This window comes from Somniosus microcephalus, chromosome 3 (genome assembly GCF_052327205.1).
Source record: "Somniosus microcephalus isolate GS21.2 chromosome 3, FLI_Smic_1.0, whole genome shotgun sequence".
In the NCBI taxonomy this organism is placed as follows: Eukaryota; Metazoa; Chordata; class Chondrichthyes; order Squaliformes; family Somniosidae; genus Somniosus; species Somniosus microcephalus.
The window spans coordinates 240,195,565-240,217,469 of record NC_140989.1 but is presented as its reverse complement, the minus strand read 5'-3'; the positions used below and the strand labels follow the sequence as shown (position 1 = coordinate 240,217,469).

The window sequence follows — 21,905 nt, the reverse complement described above, 5'->3', positions numbered from 1 at the left end:
CCACCAGGGACTGAGACAATTCCACAGGAACCTATTCATCAAGAGGAAACCATCGTTGCAGAGTCAGATACTCTGAGCACTGCTCAGGAGCAGCTGGTGGCTTCACCACAAACCAGCAGGGACTTACTGTTAGACGTTCACAAAGGGCTCGCAAGCCACCAGAGAGATTGATACTGAACTGTTAGATTCGTCAAGTATGGAACATGATGAATAGAGGCTCCTTATTGACCCTCAGGAATGGTTGTTTGTTAAGAAATTCATACTGAAATCTTAAGGGAGGAGGGATATAGTAATCTGGGATGTTATGATTAGGGTTATCCACCAGGTGGTGCTGTAGCCAATGCTGCTGCTAAGGTCAGAGGTTTGCTTCCGGTTAAGGTCAGAGGTTTGCTTCCTGTTAAGGTCAGAGGTTTGCTTCCTGTCAAGGTCAGCACAAGGTGGAATGCCAGGATGCTGATGCAGGCTGTCTGTAAATGTGTTTCCCAGTTGTTAATAAAGTACTCGTGTGATGTGCCTCAATAATTCCGAGACTCGAAGTTAGCAGAACAAAAACAAGGCTTTTATTAACTTAGAACGTAACACGTAAGAGAGAGAGATGTCTTCCTTCTGGAGACTGAGGCCAGACTGAACTAGCTTACAAACGGGGCCAGGTATGGGCGGAGCCCTACACACAGCACATTCCAGTATACAATACAGCACATTCCAGTACACAATACAATGAGGTCTGGGGGAAGGGAAATGACACTGAAACCGATCTCAGTCACAGGCAGTGGTGAATGGAATATTTCATCACATTCACCCCTTCTATAGATTTAGTCTGTTTGGGGGTTTGATAGTCCTCTGCGACCGACGTGGCTGTTGCGGTGCCGCGGGTGTCGGCTGGGTGTCCCCGGTAGCCTCCTGGGTCTCTGCCGGGGGTGCCGCCAGGGTTGTTGAAGGGGTAGTTGGTGGGGGTGCCGTTGGTCGGTGTTCTTCTGGGGGTGATGAAAGAGTAGTGGGTGGGTAAGAGTTGCTGTGATCGTCGTTGCCGCTATTGCCGTGATTGTTGTCGATGCCGGCTGGGGCGACATCTTTTATGGACACGGTGTCCTCCCTTCCGTCGGCGTGCCGGACATATGCGTATTGGGGGTTGGCGTGGAGTAGGTGTACTGGCTCCACGAGAGGGTCCGTCTTGTGGCCCCTCACATGCCTTCGCACGAGTACCGGACCTGGGGTGGAGAGCCATGACGGCATGGATATGCCTGAGGTGGATTTCCGGGGAAAGACAAACATTCGTTCATGAGGCGTGGTATTAGTGGCCGTACACAATAGCGACCGTATCGAATGGAGCACATCCGAGAGGACTTCCTGCCAGCGGGAGATAGGGAGGCCCTTGGTCCTTAGAGCTAGAGTGACTGCTTTCCATACTGCCCCGTTCTCTCGCTCCACTTGGCCGTTACCCCGGGGGTTGTAGCTGGTGGTACGGCTCGTGGCGATCCCCCTGGACAGCATGTACTGGCGTAGCTCTTCACTCATGAAGGACGCCCCCCTATCCGTATGGATGTAGCTCGGCATACCGAACAGGCAGAACAGGCTGTTGAGGCATTTAATGACCGTGGCGCTGGTCATGTCTGGGCAGGGGAAGGCGAATGGGAACCGGGAGTATTCGTCCACAATGTTCAGGAAGTAAACATTGCGGTCGACGGATGGGAGGGGGCCCTTGAAATCTAAGCTGAGCCGCTCAAAGGGCCGTGTAGCTTTGATTAAGTGGGCTCTATCTGGGCGGTAGAACCGAGGCTTGCACTCAGCGCAAGTGCGGCAGTTCCTGGTCAGGGACCGAACTTCCACAATCGAGTAGGGTAAGTTACGGGACTTTATGAAGTGGAACAGCTGCGTGACCCCTGGGTGGCAGAGGTCGTTGTGGAGGGTCTGTAGCCGATCCCCAGTGGCGCTGGCACACATCCCTCGTGAGAGGGCGTCAGGGGATTCGTTAAGGGCCCCTGGCCGGTAAATTATGTCGTACTCGAAGGTGGAGAGCTCGATCCGCCACCTAAGAATCTTATCATTTTTAATCTTCCCCCTCTGTTTATTATTGAACATAAACGCTACCGACCGCTGGTCGGTAAGTAGGGTGAAGCGTTTGCCGGCTAGGTAGTGGCGCCAGTGGCGCACTGCCTCCACGATGCCTTGGGCCTCCTTTTCTACGGAGGAGTGTCTGATCTCGGGCCCTTGGAGGTTCCTCGAGAAGAAAGCTACGGGCCGCCCCGCCTGGTTGAGGGTGGCCGCCAAGGCGAAGTCAGACGCATCACTTTCCACTTGAAATGGAGTGTTCTCGTCCACTGCCTGTAGCGTGGCCCGCTCAATATCCTGCTTAATGCTTTTGAAGGCGGCGTGGGCCTCAGCAGAGAGCGGGAAAGAGGATGCTTTCAAGAGGGGGCGGGCTTTGTCGGTGTAGTTGGGGACCCATTGGGAATAATAAGAAAATAACCCCAGGCACCTTTTCAGGGCTTTGGGAGTGTTGGGCAGGGGCAGCTCCCGTAGGGGGCGCAATCGGTCGGGGTCTGGTCCGATTTCCCCATTCTCCACCACGCTGCCTAGTATGCAGAGGCGCGTGGTGTTGTAAACGCACTTGTCCTCGTTGTAGGTGAGGTTGAGTTTTTGTGCGGTTTTCAGGAACCTCTCGAGGTTCGAGTCGTGATCCTGCTGGTTGTGACCGCAGATGGTGACGTTGTCGAGGTAGGGGAAGGTTGCCTGCAAGTGGTGGTCATCGACCATGCGGTCCATCTCCCTCTGGAAGACCGAGACCCCATTCGTCACCCCAAAGGGGACTCTGAGGAATTGGTAGAGGCGTCCGTTCGCCTCGAAGGCGGTGTACGGGCGATCCTCTGGTCTGATAGGGAGCTGGTGGTACGCTGACTTGAGGTCGATGGTGGAGAACACCCGGTATTGGGCGATTTGGCTCACCATTTCTGATATGCGGGGTAGCGGGTAGGCGTCTAGTAGGGTGTACCTGTTGATCGTTTGACTATAGTCGATCACCATCCGTTTCTTCTCGTTACCCCTTACCACTACCACTTGGGCGCGCCACGGGCTGTTGCTGCGTTCAATGATGCGCTCTTTCAGGAGCCTGTCTACCTCGGTCGCGATAAACCGCCTGTCCTCCCAGCTGTACCTCCTGCTTTTGGTCGCTATTGGCCGGCAGTTAGGGGTAAGGTTCGCGAATAGCGAAGGCGGCTTTACCTTCAGGGTAGCCAGACCGCACACTGTGAGGGGCGGCTGGGACCCACCGTACTTGAGCGTGATGCTTTGGTGGTTGCACTGGAAATCCAGGCCCAAGATCACGCTCGCACATAGATTCTTCATGATTAATACTTTAAAATTATCATATACAGTTCCGTTAACGCACAATTGTACCGTGCAGTAACCCAGAATGGTCGATGTCTGGGTTTTATCAGCCATAGAGATGGTACCCTGAGAAGGGACCACCTTTAGGGAGAGTTGTTGTGCCAGTTCTGGGTGGATAAAGCTCTCCGTGCTTCCACTGTCAATTAAGCATTTAACCCGGCACCCGTTTACCTCGATGTCCACCATTGATCTGGATAGCGGGTGCGGCCTGGTCTGGTCCACTGTGACCGATGCCACTGTAGGGCCCTGATCGATACAAGATGGCGTCCACGCTGTCTGCTCACAAGATGGCGGACCCCACGAGGTCGGGCAAGATGGCGTCCAAGATGGCCGCTCCCACGGCGCACACGCGGCGGTGGCGGGTTTTCCGGCGGTTGGTTTTCCGGCGGGGTTCCCTCTGCACACCTTCCCTAAGTGCCCCTTCTTACCGCACTTAAAGCAGGTGGTGCCTTTCGCCGGGCACAGGTTTCTGGTGTGCTTTGGCTGCCCGCAGAAGTAGCAGTTGGGTCCCTGACGCGTCGCGGCTGTCGTAGGGCTTCTGGGGGGAGAGCGGGGCCCAGCCGGTGTCGGGCTGTCGGGCGGGGAAGATGCCTTCCAAGATGGCGGCGCCTTCGGTGCACACGTGGCGGCGTGGACGGCGCGGGCTGAAGAGTAGGCGTCCGAGTTTCTCTGGGCCACATCCAGGGATCGCGCGGTGTCCGCAGCCTGTTTCAGGTCCAACCCCGTTTTTTCCAGCAGTCTTTGCCGGATGTAAGTGGAGCTGAGGCCTGTGATGAAGGCATCGTGAACAAGCTCGTCAGTGTACACTGCGGCTTTTACATCTCGGCACTTGCAGTCTTTGCCAAGCATTTTCAGGGTGCTTAGGAACTCCTCCACCGATTCCCCAGGTCGCTGTGCGCGGGTAGCGAGCAGGTGCCTAGCATACACCTCATTCGTAGGCTGCTGGTAATGCGCCTTTAAGATGTTGCAGGCGGCCAGGTACGTCTCGGCGTCTTGGATGAGGGGGTAAACCCGGTGGCTTACCCAATTCCGCAGAATTCCGAGTCTCATCCTCGCAGCGTCCGTAGCGTCTTTGACAGCTGCGGAATTGTCCAGGAAGAATTCCATACACTCAAACCAGTGTCCGAAGCGTGCTGATGCGTCCGGAGCATGTTGATCCAAATCCAAACGTTCGGGTTTCAGGAGTTGATCCATAGTGTTGAAAAATAAGTTAATAAAATTGATGTGCCTCAATAATTCCGAGACTCGAAGTTAGCAGAACAAAAACAAGGCTTTTATTAACTTAGAACGTAACACGTAAGAGAGAGAGATGTCTTCCTTCTGGAGACGGAGGCCAGACTGAACTAGCTTACAAACGGGGCCAGGTATGGGCGGAGCCCTACACACAGCACATTCCAGCACATTCCAGTATACAATACAGCACATTCCAGTACACAATACAATGAGGTCTGGGGGAAGGGAATTGACACTGAAACCGATCTCAGTCACAGGCAGTGGTGAGTGGAATATTTCATCACATCGTGTTAATTCTAACATCTAGCCTCTTGAGTTCCTTGTTCCACTTTCAGGATTTATCACAAAATTTAATTGTTTTAAAGGGGCTAAAAATAAACTTACCTTATTTCACAAGTTTTTAAATGTGTAAATGATTGATAAAAAAATTATTTTGATTTTTTTTTAAAACTCTTACGCTGGGCAAATAGCCCAACTCTCCGTCCACAAATGCCCATTTCCCGGGGATGCGGAGGACCTGTCAAGAAAATAAGTTCTACTTTACATGCCTAAACCTGAAACTTGCACAGCCCTCATGGGCATGTACACACCTCGTACACACCCATAGGGGCGCAAATTTTGGCCCAATATAAATAGTGTGAAAAGTACCAGTGTTATCTTGACACCAAGTTTGGGGGAAAATTGCTCACAATCAAGTCTGCTCTTGAACCGAAAGATGCAGTATAAAGCTCAGTCAGTCTTACTCAATATTAGCTCTTCTCTTCTGAGGAACTCCCAGTTGTTATACAGTGAGTAATCCTTACCCTGCTGAATATACAGGAATTCCACACAGTTACACAGAGAAACCCTTACTCTGCTCAAAACAATTCCTTTAAAAAGTGCCACTGCCTTATAAAATCCCACTATGATGAAAATGGTATTCAAATTCCTCCCCGTCAGGAACTCTTTATCCTAAGACGAAAAATGGAATGTATTCACCACAAAATGGGACACTCACAAAAGTGGCAAACAGAGAAAAGGAAGCAATGTGAAGAATTTTAAAAAGATTAGATTAGATCCAGTTTATAAGATGTCCCTTAAACGAGCATTCGGTGGTTTACATGACCTATTTATTGTTTTGTTCAGAAGTACTATTGAATTTGATGTGGTTCATATCCCTGTGAATCATGACCAAACAAACTGCCCAACTAACCTTTGTGAGCACAGCGATGAAGTGATTCAGAGCAGAGAGGGTCTCTCCCAACAGCTCCTCATGCGTTCCCACCTCCACCTTGAGGGAGTAGTAAAGTGCGGATTCCAGATCACTCATGTACACTTTGGAACTGTAAACAGGATCAACGGCAAAAATTCAGTTACACTGAGACAGGGATACAGCCACACCTCGACACAGACAGGGATACAGTGACAACTCGACACTGAGACAGGGATACAGTGACACCTCGACACTGAGACAGGGCTACAGCCACACCTCGACACAGACATGGATACAGTGACAACTCGACACTGAGACAGGGATACAGTGACACCTCGACACTGAGACAGGGCTACAGCCACACCTCGACACTGAGACAGGGATACAGTGACACCTCGACACGGAGACAGGGATACAGCGACACCTCGACACTGAGACAGGGATACAGTGACACCTCGAAACTGAGACAGGGATACAGTGACCCATCGACACTGAGACAGGGATACATTGACACCTCGACAATGAGACAAGAATACAGCGACACCTCGACACTGAGACAGGGATACAGTGACCCCTCAACACTGAGACAGGGATACAGCCACACCTCGACACTGAGACAGGGATACAGCCACACCTCGACACTGAGACAGGGATACAACCACACCACGACACTGAGACAGGGATACAACCACACCTCAACACTGAGACAGGGATACAGCCACACCTCGACACTGAGACAGGGATACATTGACACCTCAACACTGAGACAGGGATACAGCCACACCTCGACACCGAGACAGGGATACAACCACACCACGACACTAAGACAGGGATACAGCCACACCTCGACACTGAGACAGGGATACATTGACACCTCAACACTGAGACAGGGATACATTGACACCAGGACACTGAGACAGGAATACAGCGACACCTCGACACTGAGACAGGGATAGAGTGACCCCCTCGACACTGAGACAGGGATACAGTGACATCTCGACACTGAGACAGGGATACAACCACACCACGACACTGAGACAGGGATACAGCCACACCTCAACACTGAGACAGGGATACAGCCACACCTCGACACTGAGACAGGAATACATTGACACCTCGACACTGAGGCAGGGATACATTGACACCAGGACACTGAGACAGGAATACAGCCACACCTCGACACTGAGACATGTATTGCATCTTGACCGAACAGTAATGAATAGAGGAGATGGAATGTACCTTTTACTATTTACTGAGTAAATGAGTGGACATTACAGCACATTGTCTTTCACTTTCAGTTTCGGGTTCTGCCATGCAGACAAAGTAAAACCGAGCCCCCCAGCATCCCCTTCAGGTAACACCCGGGAACTGGGACAAACTTAATTGAAGCAAAACTCAAAACACAACACTCCTTTCCCCCAGATAAAACCCCTTAGTCCTCCAGGCGTCTGGGACAGAATCTAACCCGACTTGTGCGCCGCTGGACAGGCATAATCGGGGTGCCACTGCTAGCCGTGGGAAAACCTTCCTCCGTGGCTGATGACTCCATGACACCTTCTGTCGATGTGGCTTCTGTCGTTGTTGCAGGAAGCAGGCCGTCACTGCCTGGCAGAGGTGGCGGAGACAATGGCCTAGCCTGTGACGTCTCTGTTACTCTCACCGGAGTACGACCCCGTAGCTGGTCTACGTGGCGTCTGTGTAGCTGGCCATCAGGTGTACGGATGCTGTACGACAGGGGACCCGTGGCCTGCTCCACCACGGCAGGCATCCATTTGTCTCCTCCTGCATAGCAACGGGCAAACACAGTCTCTGACGGCTCGAACTGCCTGGCGGTGCCCTGGTGCTTCTTAGCCAGCTCTTCTTGCTTTGTGTGCATCTCATCCCTGTAGTCCGGGTGTAGCCGGTCCAGTGCAGTCGCCAGCCGGCGACCCATCAGCATCTCGGCAGGACTCTACCCCGTTGCTGAGTTTGGTGTGGTATGCTGTGATAACAGGAACCTGGCCAATCTGGTTTGCTAGTCCCCCACCGATATCCTCACCAGTGCCTCTTTTGTGGTTTGTACCATCCTCTCTGCCTGCCCGTTAGAGGAGGGGTGATAGGGCGCTGTGGTCACGTGGCGGATCCAATTTCTGCCTGCAAAAGCCTTGAACTCCGCTGACGTGAAGGCTGCTCCATTGTCCGAAACCAGCACGTCGGGGACCCCATGTGTGGCAAACAGCAAACGCAACGCGTTGATCACTGCACTGGATGTCATGGAGCTCATGATAACCACCTCCAGCCATTTCGAATGAGAATCCACCACTATCCAAAGACCTTCCCCTGAAATGGCCCTGCAAAGTCAATGTGGAGTCTTGACCATTTACGAGTGGTCCACTCCCAGGGGTGAAGGGGAGCCTTGGATGGGCTATGGCGAGTCAGCTGACATGTCTCACAGCTCTTTACCACCTCCTCCACGTCTCGGTCCAACCCCGGCCACCAGACGTAGCTTCTCGCCACCGCCTTCATGTGCACAACCCCAGGGTGTGAGTCATGCAGCATTTTCAGCACCTCCTCTCATGCGGCGGCAGGAACCTCCACACGGCTTCCCCAGAGCACGCAGTTCTTGTGTGCAGACATTTCATGGCACCTCTGAACGAAGGGCTTGAAATGCTCCTCCTGGACCTCGGAGGGCCAGCCATGCAGCAGCCAGCGTAGCACCCGTGATAAGACTGGATCTTTCTGTGTGAGGCTGCCAATCCGCTGGGCATGAAGTGGGGCCTCCGGAACCTCCTCCAGTAGCAGCACCTCCAGGGGTGGTGGCGTCTCAGCCATCGGCCGGTTCAAAGGCAAGCGACTCGGAGCATCAGCATTAGCCAGCATCTTCCCAGGCCTATAGCAAAGTTCATAACTGTAGGCCTCCAACATCAGACTCCACCGAAGCATACGCGGTGATATGATCTGGGGCATGGGCTTGGAGTAATGCAGGAGCCCCAAGAGTGGCTTGTGGTCTGTGTAGATGACGAACTGTCTCCCTAACAGGTACTGGCTGAACTTCTTTACCCCAAATATGATGGCTAGGGCCTCCTTGTCAATCTGGGTATAAATACGTTCTGTTGTTGAGAGTGTTCTTGAGGCAAAACTGATAGGCGCTTCCCGGCCATCTGGCTCTACGTGATCCAACAGAGCTCCCAGCCCGTATGGTGAGGCATCACACACCAACACCAATGGCTTGTTTTCATCATAGTGTGCCAGAACCTTATCTGCTTGTAGCAGTTCCTTTGCCTGTCTGTAGGCTGTTTCATCAGCTGAGGTCCAGTTCCACACTGTTGCTTGGTCTAACAGCCTGTGCAGTGGCTCTAAGATTGTGGCTTTGCCCTTGAGAAAACAACTGTAGAAGTTTAACAGTCCGAGGAATGCCTGCAGTCCGGTCTTGTTCTTGGGGGTGGGAGCGCTCCTGATAGCCTCCACCTTCTCCGTAGTTGGATGCACACTGTCTTTGTCCACTTGGAATCCCAAGAACTCCACCCCATTGGCAGCGAACACACATTTCTCCTTCTGAAGGCGTAGTCCTACCTCAGCCAGCCGGCATAGTACTTCCTGCAGCCGCTCATCATGGGCTTCCTGTGTCTTGCCTGTAATCAGTATATCATCCAAGTAAGGCTGAACTCCCGGAACACCAGCCAACAGGGTGTCCATGAACCTCTGAAAGATTGCCACAGCCGTAGACACCCCAAACTGCAGCCTTGTGGCTCGGAAAAGTCCTCTCTGGGTGTTGATTGTCAACAGCTCGGCTGACTCTTCATCCAGGACAAGTTGCTGGTATGCTTGCTTGAGATCCAGCTTGGTGAACAGAGTGCCTCCAGCCAGTGTTGAAAACAGCTCTGTAACTGTTGGTAAGGGATACACATCTGGTAACACAGCAGTATTAACCGTACATCTGTAATCTCCACAGATTCGCAGGCCCCCATCCTTCTTTGCAATGGGCACGATAGGGGTGGCCCAATGGGAGTTCTTCACTGGCAAGAGAACCCCTTGGTTCACCAGCTTATCCAGGGCCTCATCCACCTTCTTGCGCAATGCAAAAGGAACTGGTCGCGCCTTGAAGAACTTAGGCGCTACCCCTGGGTCCACTTCGATTGAGACTGGCGGTCCCCGACAGGCCCCGAACTCACCAAAAACCTCTTCATAGTTCTCCAACATAGGCATTATGGGCTGTCGCTGTACCGTGTGTACTCCTGTCACTTCAATACCGAGGGGCTCAAACCAATCTCTGCCCAGCAGGCTTGTGCCCTGCCCCGCCACCACATAAAGTGGAAGTGTGTCCTTGACTGCCTGATACTTAACTTCCACATGAATCATACCCAGCACCTGGAGTTGAGCTTGGGACCACTGCCGTAGCACGCCACTGACCTGAGCCATCGCCGGAGGTTCACTTGGCCACAGCCTATTGTAAGTCTCTTCACTTATCAACGAACACGCTGAGCCTGAATCCACCTCCATGCAGAGTGGTGCCCCATTCATGATCACATTTGCCGTGTATCCCCACCGTCTGTGGGGTAGCTGCTCAGCTTCCATGGTATACACTGTGTACTCATCGTTGTCCTCCAGTGTCAGTGTGTGTGTCTGCGATGCTTGTATTGGCTCTGCTGCAGCAGCCTGGGCTTTCTTCATGCAGACACGAGCAATGTGTTCTCTTTTCTTACAGAAATTACATACCGCTGACACAAATTTGCATGTAGTGGAACCATGGAGAGCCCCACAGCGGAAACATTTTCTTCCTGTCTCTTTAGTTGCCTCCCTGTCTCTCGCAGCAGCAGCTGCGTGTGTGGTCTTGTGCACCTCCTCGGCGGCCTGAGATGGTGCTGCCTCTGTGCGGAGCATACGTGTGTTCATCGATGCAGCCTCTGCTGCTAAAGCCTTCTCCTCGGCCAGTCGGGACGTCAGGGCCTTCTCCGCTAACAGCTGTCTCAGCAATGCCGAGTCCAGCACTCCACACACAATCCGATCACGGAGCATATTATCTAACTGGTCACCAAAATTACAATGTAATGAGCGTTTCCTGAACTCAGCAATGTAACTTGAAATAGATTGTCCAGGCTGTTGTTTACAATTGTGAAAATGGAAACGCTGCACAATCTCTGAGGGTTTTGGGTTAAAATGTTTCTGCAGCTTCTCAATCAAATCAGCATAATCCACCTCACTAGGTTTACGAGGAGCCACCAATGAACGCAGGACGGAGTAAGTAGCAGCTCCCCATACACTTAGCAACACTGAGCGCTTCTTTTCTTTGTCAATATTATTGGCCTCAAAGAAACACCCCAGTCTTTCTGCGTATTCCTCCCATGAACTGTCCTTATCCCCAGAGAACTCTTCAATATGTCCCAAGGTTGTCATAGTTTTAATGTGCACTGTCCCTTTAAGATCCATGGACTTTTTCTTTTAAAATTCTTTTTCTCCTCCGGCCAGAGTTACGGTAGCTACACTCACGGTAGTTGCCTGGTCCGCACAATACTCTGTCCGCCGTCTACGTCGCAGCTAGCCAACTATCAAAATGCCGTTGATGTTGCTAGCTGAGTGGCCCGCTCGTCGCAATTTCCAATATCACAGCTGTAGGTTCGCATGTCTATTTCCGTCCTTCTAGAGAGTTCAACAGCCGCCTCGTCGCCAGTATTGCATCTTGACCGAACAGTAAGGAATAGAGGAGACGGAATGTACCTTTTACTATTTACTGAGTACATGGGTGGACATTACAGCACATTGTCTGCATGGCAGAACCCGAAACTGAACATGAAAGACAAAGTAAAACCGAGCCCCCCAGCACCCCCTTCAGGTAACACCCCGGAACTGGGACAAACTTAACTGAAGTAAAACTCAAAACACAACAACATGGATACAGTGACACCTCGACATTGTGAAAGGTTTACAGCCACACCTCGACACAGAGACAGGGAAACAGAGACACCTCAACACTGGGACAGGGATACAGCGACACCTCGAAACGGAGACAGGGATACAGCCACACCGCGACACTGAGACAGGGATACAGTGAAACCTCGAAACTGAGAGAGGGATACAGCCACAATGCGACACTAAGACAGGGATACAGTGACACCTCGACACTGAGACAGGGATACATCCACACCTCAACACTGAGACAGGGATACAGCGACACCTCAACACTGCGACAGGGATACAGTACACTTCGACACTGAGACATGGATACAGCGACACCACGACACAGACAGGGATAGAGCCACACCTCGACACTGAGACAGGGACACAACGACACCTTGACACTGAGACAGGGATAGAGCCACTCCTCGACACTGAGACAGGGATACAGTGACACCTTGATGCTGAGACAGAGATACAGCCACACTTCAAAACTGAGACACGGAAACAGCCAGACCTCGACACTGAGACAGGGATACAGCGACAACCCAATACTGAGACAGGGATACAGCGACACCTCGTCACTGAGACAGAGATAAAAACACACCTCGACACTGAGACAGCGAAACAGCGACACCTCGACACTGAGACAGGGCTACAGTAACACCTCGACACGGAGAGGGGGATACAGCCACACCTCGACACTGTGACAGGGATACAGCGACAGGGATACAGCGACACCTCAAAACTGAGACAGGGATACAGTGACACCTCGACACTGAGACAGCAACACCTCGACACTGAGACAGGGATACAGTGACACCTCAACACTGAGACAGGGATACAGCGACACATCGACACTGCGACAGGGATACAGTACACTTCGACAATGAGACAGGGATACAGCCACACCTCAACACTGAGACATGGATACAGTGACACCTCGACACTGAGGCACGGACACAGTGACACCTCGACACTGAGACTGGGAGACAGCCACAGCTCGACATTGAGACAGGGATACAGCGACACCTCGACACTGAGACAGGGATACACCCACACCTCGAAGCTGAGGCAGCGATACAGTTACAACACTACGCTGAGACAGGGATACAGCCACACCTTGACACAGAGACAGGGATATAGCGACACCTCGACACCGAGGCAGGGATACACTGACACCTCGACACTGAGACAGCGATACAGTGACACCTTGACTCTGAGACAGGGATACAGCGACGCCTCGAAAACTGAGAAAGGGAAACAGTGACACCTCAAAACTGAGACAGGGATACGGCCAGACCTCGAAACTGAGACAGGGATATAGCGACACCTTGAAACTGAGACAGGAATATAGTGACACCTCGACACTGAGGCAGCGACACAGCGACACCAAGACAGGGATACAGCCACACCTCCAACTGAGACAGGGATACAGTCACACCTCGATACTGAGGCAGGGATATAGCGACACCTCGAAATGAGACAGGGATACAGAGACACCTCAATACTGAGACAGGAATACAGACATACCTCAACACTGAGACAGGGATACAGCGACACCTCGACACTGAGACAGGGATACAGTAACACCTCGACATTGAGAGAGGGATACATCCACACCTCGACACTGAGACAGGGATACAGTGACACCTCGACACTGAGACAGGGATACAGCCACACCTCGACCCTGAGACAGCGATATGGCCACACCTCAACACGTGGACACGGATATAGTGGCACCTCGACACTGAGACAGGTATACCGTGAAACCTTGACACTGAGATAGGGATTGAGCGACAACTCGACAGTGAGACAGGGATACAGCCAGACCTCGACACTGAGACAGGGATACAGTTACACCTCGACACTGAGATAGGGATACAGTGACACCTCGACACTGAGGCAGTGATACAGCCAAACCTCAACACTGAGACATGGATATAGTTATACCTTGACACTGAGACAGGGATACAGCGACACCTCGACACTGAGACAGGGATACAGTGACTCATCAAAACTGAGACAGGGATACAGCCACACCTCGACACTGAGACAGGGATACAGTGACACCTCGACACTGTGACAGGGATACAGCGACACTGAGACAGGGATACAGCCACACCTCGACATCTGAAACAGGGACACAGAGATACCTCGACCCTGAGACAGGGATATGGCCACACCTCGACACGTGGAAACGGATATAGTGACACCTCGACACTGAGACAGGGATACAGTGAAACCTCAACACTGAGACAGGGATACAGTGGCACCTCGACACCGAGACAGGTATACCGTGAAACCTCGAAACTGAGACAGAGATTGAGCGACACCTCGAAAATGCAGCAGGGCTACAGCGACACCTGGAAACTGAGAAAGGGATACAGCGACACCTTGACACTGTGACCGGGGTACAGAGACACCTCGACACTGAGACAGGGATACAGCCACACCTCGACACAGACAGGGATATACCGACACCTCGACACTGAGTAAAGGATATAGTGAAACCTCAACACTGAGACAGGGATACAGCCACACCGCGACATGGAGGCAGGGATGTAGTGACAGCTTGACAATAAGACAGCGATACAGCAACACCTTGACTCTGAGACAGGGATACAGCGACAACTCGACAGTGCGACAGGGATACAGCCAGACCTCGACACCGAGACAGGTATACAGTTACACCTCGACACTGGGACAGGGATACAATAACACCTCGACACTGTGACAGGGATACAATAACACCTTGACACTGAGACAGTGATACAGAGACACCTCGACACTGAAGCAGGGATACAGTGACACCTCGACACTGTGACAGGGATACATTGACACCTCGACACTGAGACAGTGATACAGAGACACCTCGACACTGAGACAGGGATACAGCAACACCTCGAAACAGAGACAGGGATACAGTTACACCACGACGCTGAGACAGGGATACAGCCACACCTCGACACTGAGACAGGGATACAGCCACACCTCGACACTGAGGCAGGGATACAGGGACACCTCGACACTGAGACAGGGATACAGCCACACCTCGACACTGAGACAAGGATATAGTGAAACCTCGAAACTGAGACAGGGATACAGCGACACCTCGACACTGTGACAGGGATACAGTGACACCTCGACACTGAGACAGTGATACAGAGACACCTCGACACTGACACAGGGATACAGCAACACCTCGAAACTGAGACAGGGATACAGTTACACCACGACGCTGAGACAGGGATACAGCCACACCTCGACACTGAGACAGGGATACAGCCACACCTCGACACTGAGGCAGGGATACAGGGACACCTCGACACTGTGACAGGGATACAGTGACACCTCGACACTGAGACAGGGATACAGTTACACCACGACGCTGAGACAGGGATACAGCCACACCTCGACACTGAGACAGGGATACAGCCACACCTCGACACTGAGGCAGGGATACAGGGACACCTCGACACTGAGACAGGGATACAGCCACACCTCGACACTGAGACAAGGATATAGTGAAACCTCGAAACTGAGACAGGGATAAAGCGACACCTCGACACTGAGATAGGGATACAGCGACACCTCGACACTGAGGCAGTGATACAGCCAAACCTCAACACTGAGACATGGATATAGTTATACCTTGACACTGAGACAGGGATACAGCGACACCTCGACACTGAGACAGGGATACAGTGACTCATCAAAACTGAGACAGGGATACAGCCACACCTCGACACTGAGACAGGGATACAGTGACACCTCGACACTGTGACAGGGATACAGCGACACTGAGACAGGGATACAGCCACACCTCGACATCTGAAACAGGGACACAGAGATACCTCGACCCTGAGACAGGGATATGGCCACACCTCGACACGTGGAAACGGATATAGTGACACCTCGACACTGAGACAGGGATACAGTGAAACCTCAACACTGAGACAGGGATACAGTGGCACCTCGACACCGAGACAGGTATACCGTGAAACCTCGAAACTGAGACAGGGATTGAGCGACACCTCGAAAATGCAGCAGGGCTACAGCGACACCTGGAAACTGAGAAAGGGATACAGCGACACCTTGACACTGTGACCGGGGTACAGAGACACCTCGACACTGAGACAGGGATACAGCCACACCTCGACACAGACAGGGATATACCGACACCTCGACACTGAGTAAAGGATATAGTGAAACCTCAACACTGAGACAGGGATACAGCCACACCGCGACATGGAGGCAGGGATGTAGTGACAGCTTGACAATAAGACAGCGATACAGCAACACCTTGACTCTGAGACAGGGATACAGCGACAACTCGACAGTGCAACAGGGTTACAGCCAGACCTCGACACCGAGACAGGTATACAGTTACACCTCGACACTGGGACAGGGATACAATAACACCTCGACACTGTGACAGGGATACAATAACACCTTGACACTGAGACAGTGATACAGAGACACCTCGACACTGAAGCAGGGATACAGTGACACCTCGACACTGTGACAGGGATACAGTGACACCTCGACACTGAGACAGTGATACAGAGACACCTCGACACTGAGACAGGGATACAGCAACACCTCGAAACTGAGACAGGGATACAGTTACACCACGACGCTGAGACAGGGATACAGCCACACCTCGACACTGAGACAGGGATACAGCCACACCTCGACACTGAGGCAGGGATACAGGGACACCTCGACACTGAGACAGGGATACAGCCACACCTCGACACTGAGACAAGGATATAGTGAAACCTCGAAACTGAGACAGGGATACAGTGACAACTCGACACTGAGACAGGGAAACAGCGACACCTCGACACTGAGACAGGGATACAGCGACACCTCGACACTGAGACAGGGATACAGTGACACCTCGACACTGAGGCAGGGATACAGTGACAACTCGACACTGAGACAGGGATACAGCCACACCTTGACACTGAGACAAGGATACAGCCACACATCGACACTGAGACAGGGATACAGTGACACTTCGACACCGAGACAGGGATACAGCCACACCTCAAAACTGGGACAGAGATACAGTGTCGCCTCAAAACTGACACAGGGATACAGCGACACCTCGACACTGAGACAGGGATACAGCCACACCTCGACACTGAGACAGGGATACAGTTACCCCTTGACAATGAGGCAGGGATACAGCCACAATGCAACACTGGTACAGGGATACAGCCACACATCGACACTGAGGCAGGGATACAGGGACACCTCGACACTGAGACAGGGATACAACCACACCTCGACACTGAGACAGGGATACAGCCACACCTCGACACTGAGACAGGGATACAGCGGCACCTCGACACTGAGACAGGGATACAGCCACACCTCGACACTGAGACAGGGATACAGTTACCCCTTGACAATGAGGCAGGGTACAGCCACAATGCAACACTGGTACAGGGATACAGCCACACCTCGACATTGAGACAGGGATATAGTTACACCTTGACACTGAGACAGGGATACAGCGACACCTCGACACTGAGACAGTGATACAGCGACACCTCGACACTGAGACAGGGATACAGCGATACCTCGAAACTGAGGCAGGGATACAGCGACACCTCAACACTGAGACAGGTATACAGCAACATGTTGACACTGAGACAGGGATACAGCCACACCTCGACACTGAGACAGGGGTACAGCAACACCTCGACACTGAGACAGGGATACAGCCACACCTCGACACTGAGACAGGGATACAGCAACACCTCGACACTCAAGCCAGGGATACAGCGACACCTCGACACTGAAACAGGGATACAGCCACACCTTGACACGGAGACAGGGATACAGCGATGCGTTGACACTGAGACAGGGATACAGCCACACCTCAACATGGAGACAGGGATACAGCGACACGTTGACACTGAGACAGAGATACAGCGACGCCTCGAAACTGACACAGGGATACAGCGACACCTTGACACTGAGACAGGGATACAGTAAAACCTCGACACTGAGGCAGGGATAAAGGGACACCTCGACACTGAGACAGGGATACAGCGACACCTCGACACTGAGACAGGGATACAGCCACACCTTGACATTGAGACAGGGATATAATGACACCTCAACACTGAGACACGGATACAGTGACACCTCGACACTGAGACAGGGATACAGTAACACCTCGACACTGAGACAGGGATACAGCCACACCTCGACACTGAGACAGGGAAACAGTGACACCTCAACATCGAGACAGGGATACGGCCACACCTCGACACTGAGATAGGGATACAGTCACACCTCGACACTGAGACAGGGATACAGTCACACCTCGACACTGAGACAGGGATACAATGACACCGCAACACTGAGACAAGGATACAGTGACACCTCAACATTGAGACAGGGCTACAGGGCCAGCTCGACACGGGGACAGGGATACAGCCACACCTCGACACTGAGACAGGGATACAGCGACACCTCGACACTGAGACAGGGATACAGCCACACCTCGACACAGAGAGGGATACAGTGACACCTCGACACTGAGACAAGGATACAGTGACACCTCAACACTGAGACAGGGCTCCAGGGACAGCTCAACACAGGGACAGGGATACAGCCATACCACGACACTGAGACAGGGATACAGCGACACCTCGACAGAGATAGGGATACAGCCACACCTTAACACAGAGAGGGATACAGTGACACCTCGACACTGAGACAAGGATACAGTGACACCTCAACACTGAGACAGGGATACAATGACAGCTCGAAACAGGGACAGGGATACAGCCACACCTCGATGCTGAGACAGGGATACATAGACGTCTCGACACTGAGACATGGATACAGTGACACCTCGACTCTGAGACAGGGATATAGTGACACCTCGACACTGAGACAGGGATACAGTGACACCTCAACACTGAGACAGAGCTACAGGGACAGCTCAACACGGGGACAGGGATACAGCAACACCTCGACACTGAGATAGGGATACAGCAAAGCCTCGATACTGAGACAGGGTACAGCCACACCTCGACAGTGAGACAGAGATACAGCAACACCTCGACACTGAGACAGGGATACAGTGACACCTCAACACTAGGACACGGAAACAGCCACACCTCAACATTGAGACAGGGATACAGTGACACCTCGAAACTGAGACTGGGATACAGCCACACCTCGACACTGAGACAGTTATACAGCGACACCTCGAAACTGAGACAGAGATACAGTGACACCTCGACACTGAAACTGGGATACAGTGATAACACGACACTGAGACAGGGATACAGTGACACCACTACACTGAGATAGGGATACAGTGAAATCTCAACACTGGGACAGGGAAACAGCCGCACCTCAACACTGAGATAGGGATACTTTGACGCCTCGACACTGAGACATGGATACAGTGACACCTCGACACTGAGACAGTGATACAGCCACACCTCAACACTGAGACAGGGATACAGCAACACCTCGACACAGACAGAGATACAGCAACATCTCAACACCGAGACAGGGATACAGCAACACCTCGACACCGAGACAGGGATACAGCAACACCTCGACACTGAGACAGAGATACAGCAACATCTCAACACTGAGACAGGGATACAGCCACACCTCAACACTGAGACAGGGATACAGCAACACCTCGACACTGAGACAGAGATACAGCCACAGCTCGACACTGAGACAGGGTACAGCCACACCTCGACACTGAGACAGGCATACAGCGACAGCTCGACACGGGGATAGGGATACAGCCACACCTCGACACTGAGACAGGGATACAGCGACACCTTGACACTGAGACAGGCATACAGCCACAGCTCGACACTGAGACAGGGTACAGCCACACCTCGACACTGAGACAGGCATACAGCCACAGCTTGACACTGAGACAGGGTACAGCCACACCTCGACAATGAGACAGGGATACAGTTACACCTTGACACCGAGACACAGCCACACCTCTACACTGAGATAGAGATACAGGGATACAGTGACACCTCGACAATGAGACAGGTATACAGCCACACCTTGACACGGAGACAGGGAAACAGTGACACCTCAACATCGAGAGAGGGATACGGCCACACCTCGACACTGAAACAGGGATACAGCCACACCTCGACACTGAGACAGGGATACAGGGATAGAGTGACACCTCGACAATGAGACAGGTAGACAGCCACACCTTGACACGGAGACAGGGATACAGCGACACCACAACTCTGAGACAGGGATACAGCCACACCTTGACATTGAGACAGGGATACATTGATGCCTCGACACTGAGACAGGGATACAGTGACACCTCGACACTGAGACAGGGATACAGTAAAACCATGACAATCAGAGAGTAATACAGCCACACGTCGACACTGAGACAAGGATACAGCCACACCTCGACACTGAGACAGGGATACAGCGACACCTCGACACTGAGGCAGGGATACAGTAAAACCTCGACACTGAGACAGGGATTCAGACACAAATTGACACTGAGACAGGGATAAAATGACACCTCGACACTGAGACAGGGATACAGGGATACCTCAACACTGAGACAGGGATACAGTGACACCTCGACACTGAGACAGGGATACAGCGACACCTCGACAATGAGACAGGGATACAGCCACACCTTGACACGGAGACAGGGATACAGCGACACCACTACACTGAGACAGGGATACAGCCACACCTCGACATTGAGGCAGGGATACATTGACGCCTCGACATTGAGACAGGGAAACAGTGACACCTCAACATCGAGACAGGGATATGGCCACACCTTGACACTGAGACATGGATATAGTGACACCTCGAAACTGAGACAGGGATACAGCCACACCTCGACACTGAGACAGGGATACAGGGATACAGTGACACCTCGACAATGAGACAGGGATACAGCCACACCTTGACACGGAGACAGGGATACAGCCACACCTCGACATTGAGACAGTGATACAGTGACACCTCGACTCTGAGACAGCGATACAGCCACACCTCGACACTGAGACACAGATACAGTGACACCTCGAAACTGAGACCGGGTTACAGCCACACCTCGACACTGAGACCGTTATACAGCGACACCTCGACACTGAGACAGGGATACAGCCACATCTCGACACTGAGGCAGGGATACAGTGATACCTCGACACTGAGGCAGGGATACAGCCACACCTCGACACTGAGACAGGGATACAGTGACACCTCGACACTGAAACAGGGATACAGCGACACCTCGACACTGAGACAGGGATACAGCCACACCTCGACACTGAGACAGGGATACAGTGACACCTCGACACTGAAACAGGGATACAGCGACAGCCCAACACTGAGACAGGGATACAGTGACACCTCAACATCGAGACAGGGATACGGCCACACCTCGACACTGAGATAGGGATACAGTCACACCTCGACACTGAGACAGGGATACAGTCACACCTCGACACTGAGACAGGGATACAATGACACCGCAACACTGAGACAAGGATACAGTGACACCTCAACATTGAGACAGGGCTACAGGGCCAGCTCGACACGGGGACAGGGATACAGCCACACCTCGACACTGAGACAGGGATACAGCGACACCTCGACACTGAGACAGGGATACAGCCACACCTCGACACAGAGAGGGATACAGTGACACCTCGACACTGAGACAAGGATACAGTGACACCTCAACACTGAGACAGGGCTCCAGGGACAGCTCAACACAGGGACAGGGATACAGCCATACCACGACACTGAGACAGGGATACAGCGACACCTCGACAGAGATAGGGATACAGCCACACCTTAACACAGAGAGGGATACAGTGACACCTCGACACTGAGACAAGGATACAGTGACACCTCAACACTGAGACAGGGATACAATGACAGCTCGAAACAGGGACAGGGATACAGCCACACCTCGATGCTGAGACAGGGATACATAGACGTCTCGACACTGAGACATGGATACAGTGACACCTCGACTCTGAGACAGGGATATAGTGACACCTCGACACTGAGACAGGGATACAGTGACACCTCAACACTGAGACAGAGCTACAGGGACAGCTCAACACGGGGACAGGGATACAGCAACACCTCGACACTGAGATAGGGATACAGCAAAGCCTCGATACTGAGACAGGGTACAGCCACACCTCGACAGTGA

At 52.3% G+C, this 21,905-nt stretch overlaps 1 protein-coding gene across 3 annotated transcripts in view; it reads right to left on the bottom strand.

The window, feature by feature from the left end:
- The window catches only part of qsox1 (quiescin Q6 sulfhydryl oxidase 1), a 275,366-nt gene that overhangs the window by 82,205 nt on the left and 171,256 nt on the right, over positions 1-21,905 (bottom strand). For all 3 annotated transcript variants that reach the window (XM_085982257.1, XM_085982256.1, XM_085982258.1), the window contains exon 8: positions 5,810-5,939. In XM_085982257.1, the coding sequence (XP_085838383.1) occupies positions 5,810-5,939 (130 nt within the window). The remainder of the gene's footprint in view (positions 1-5,809; positions 5,940-21,905) is intronic.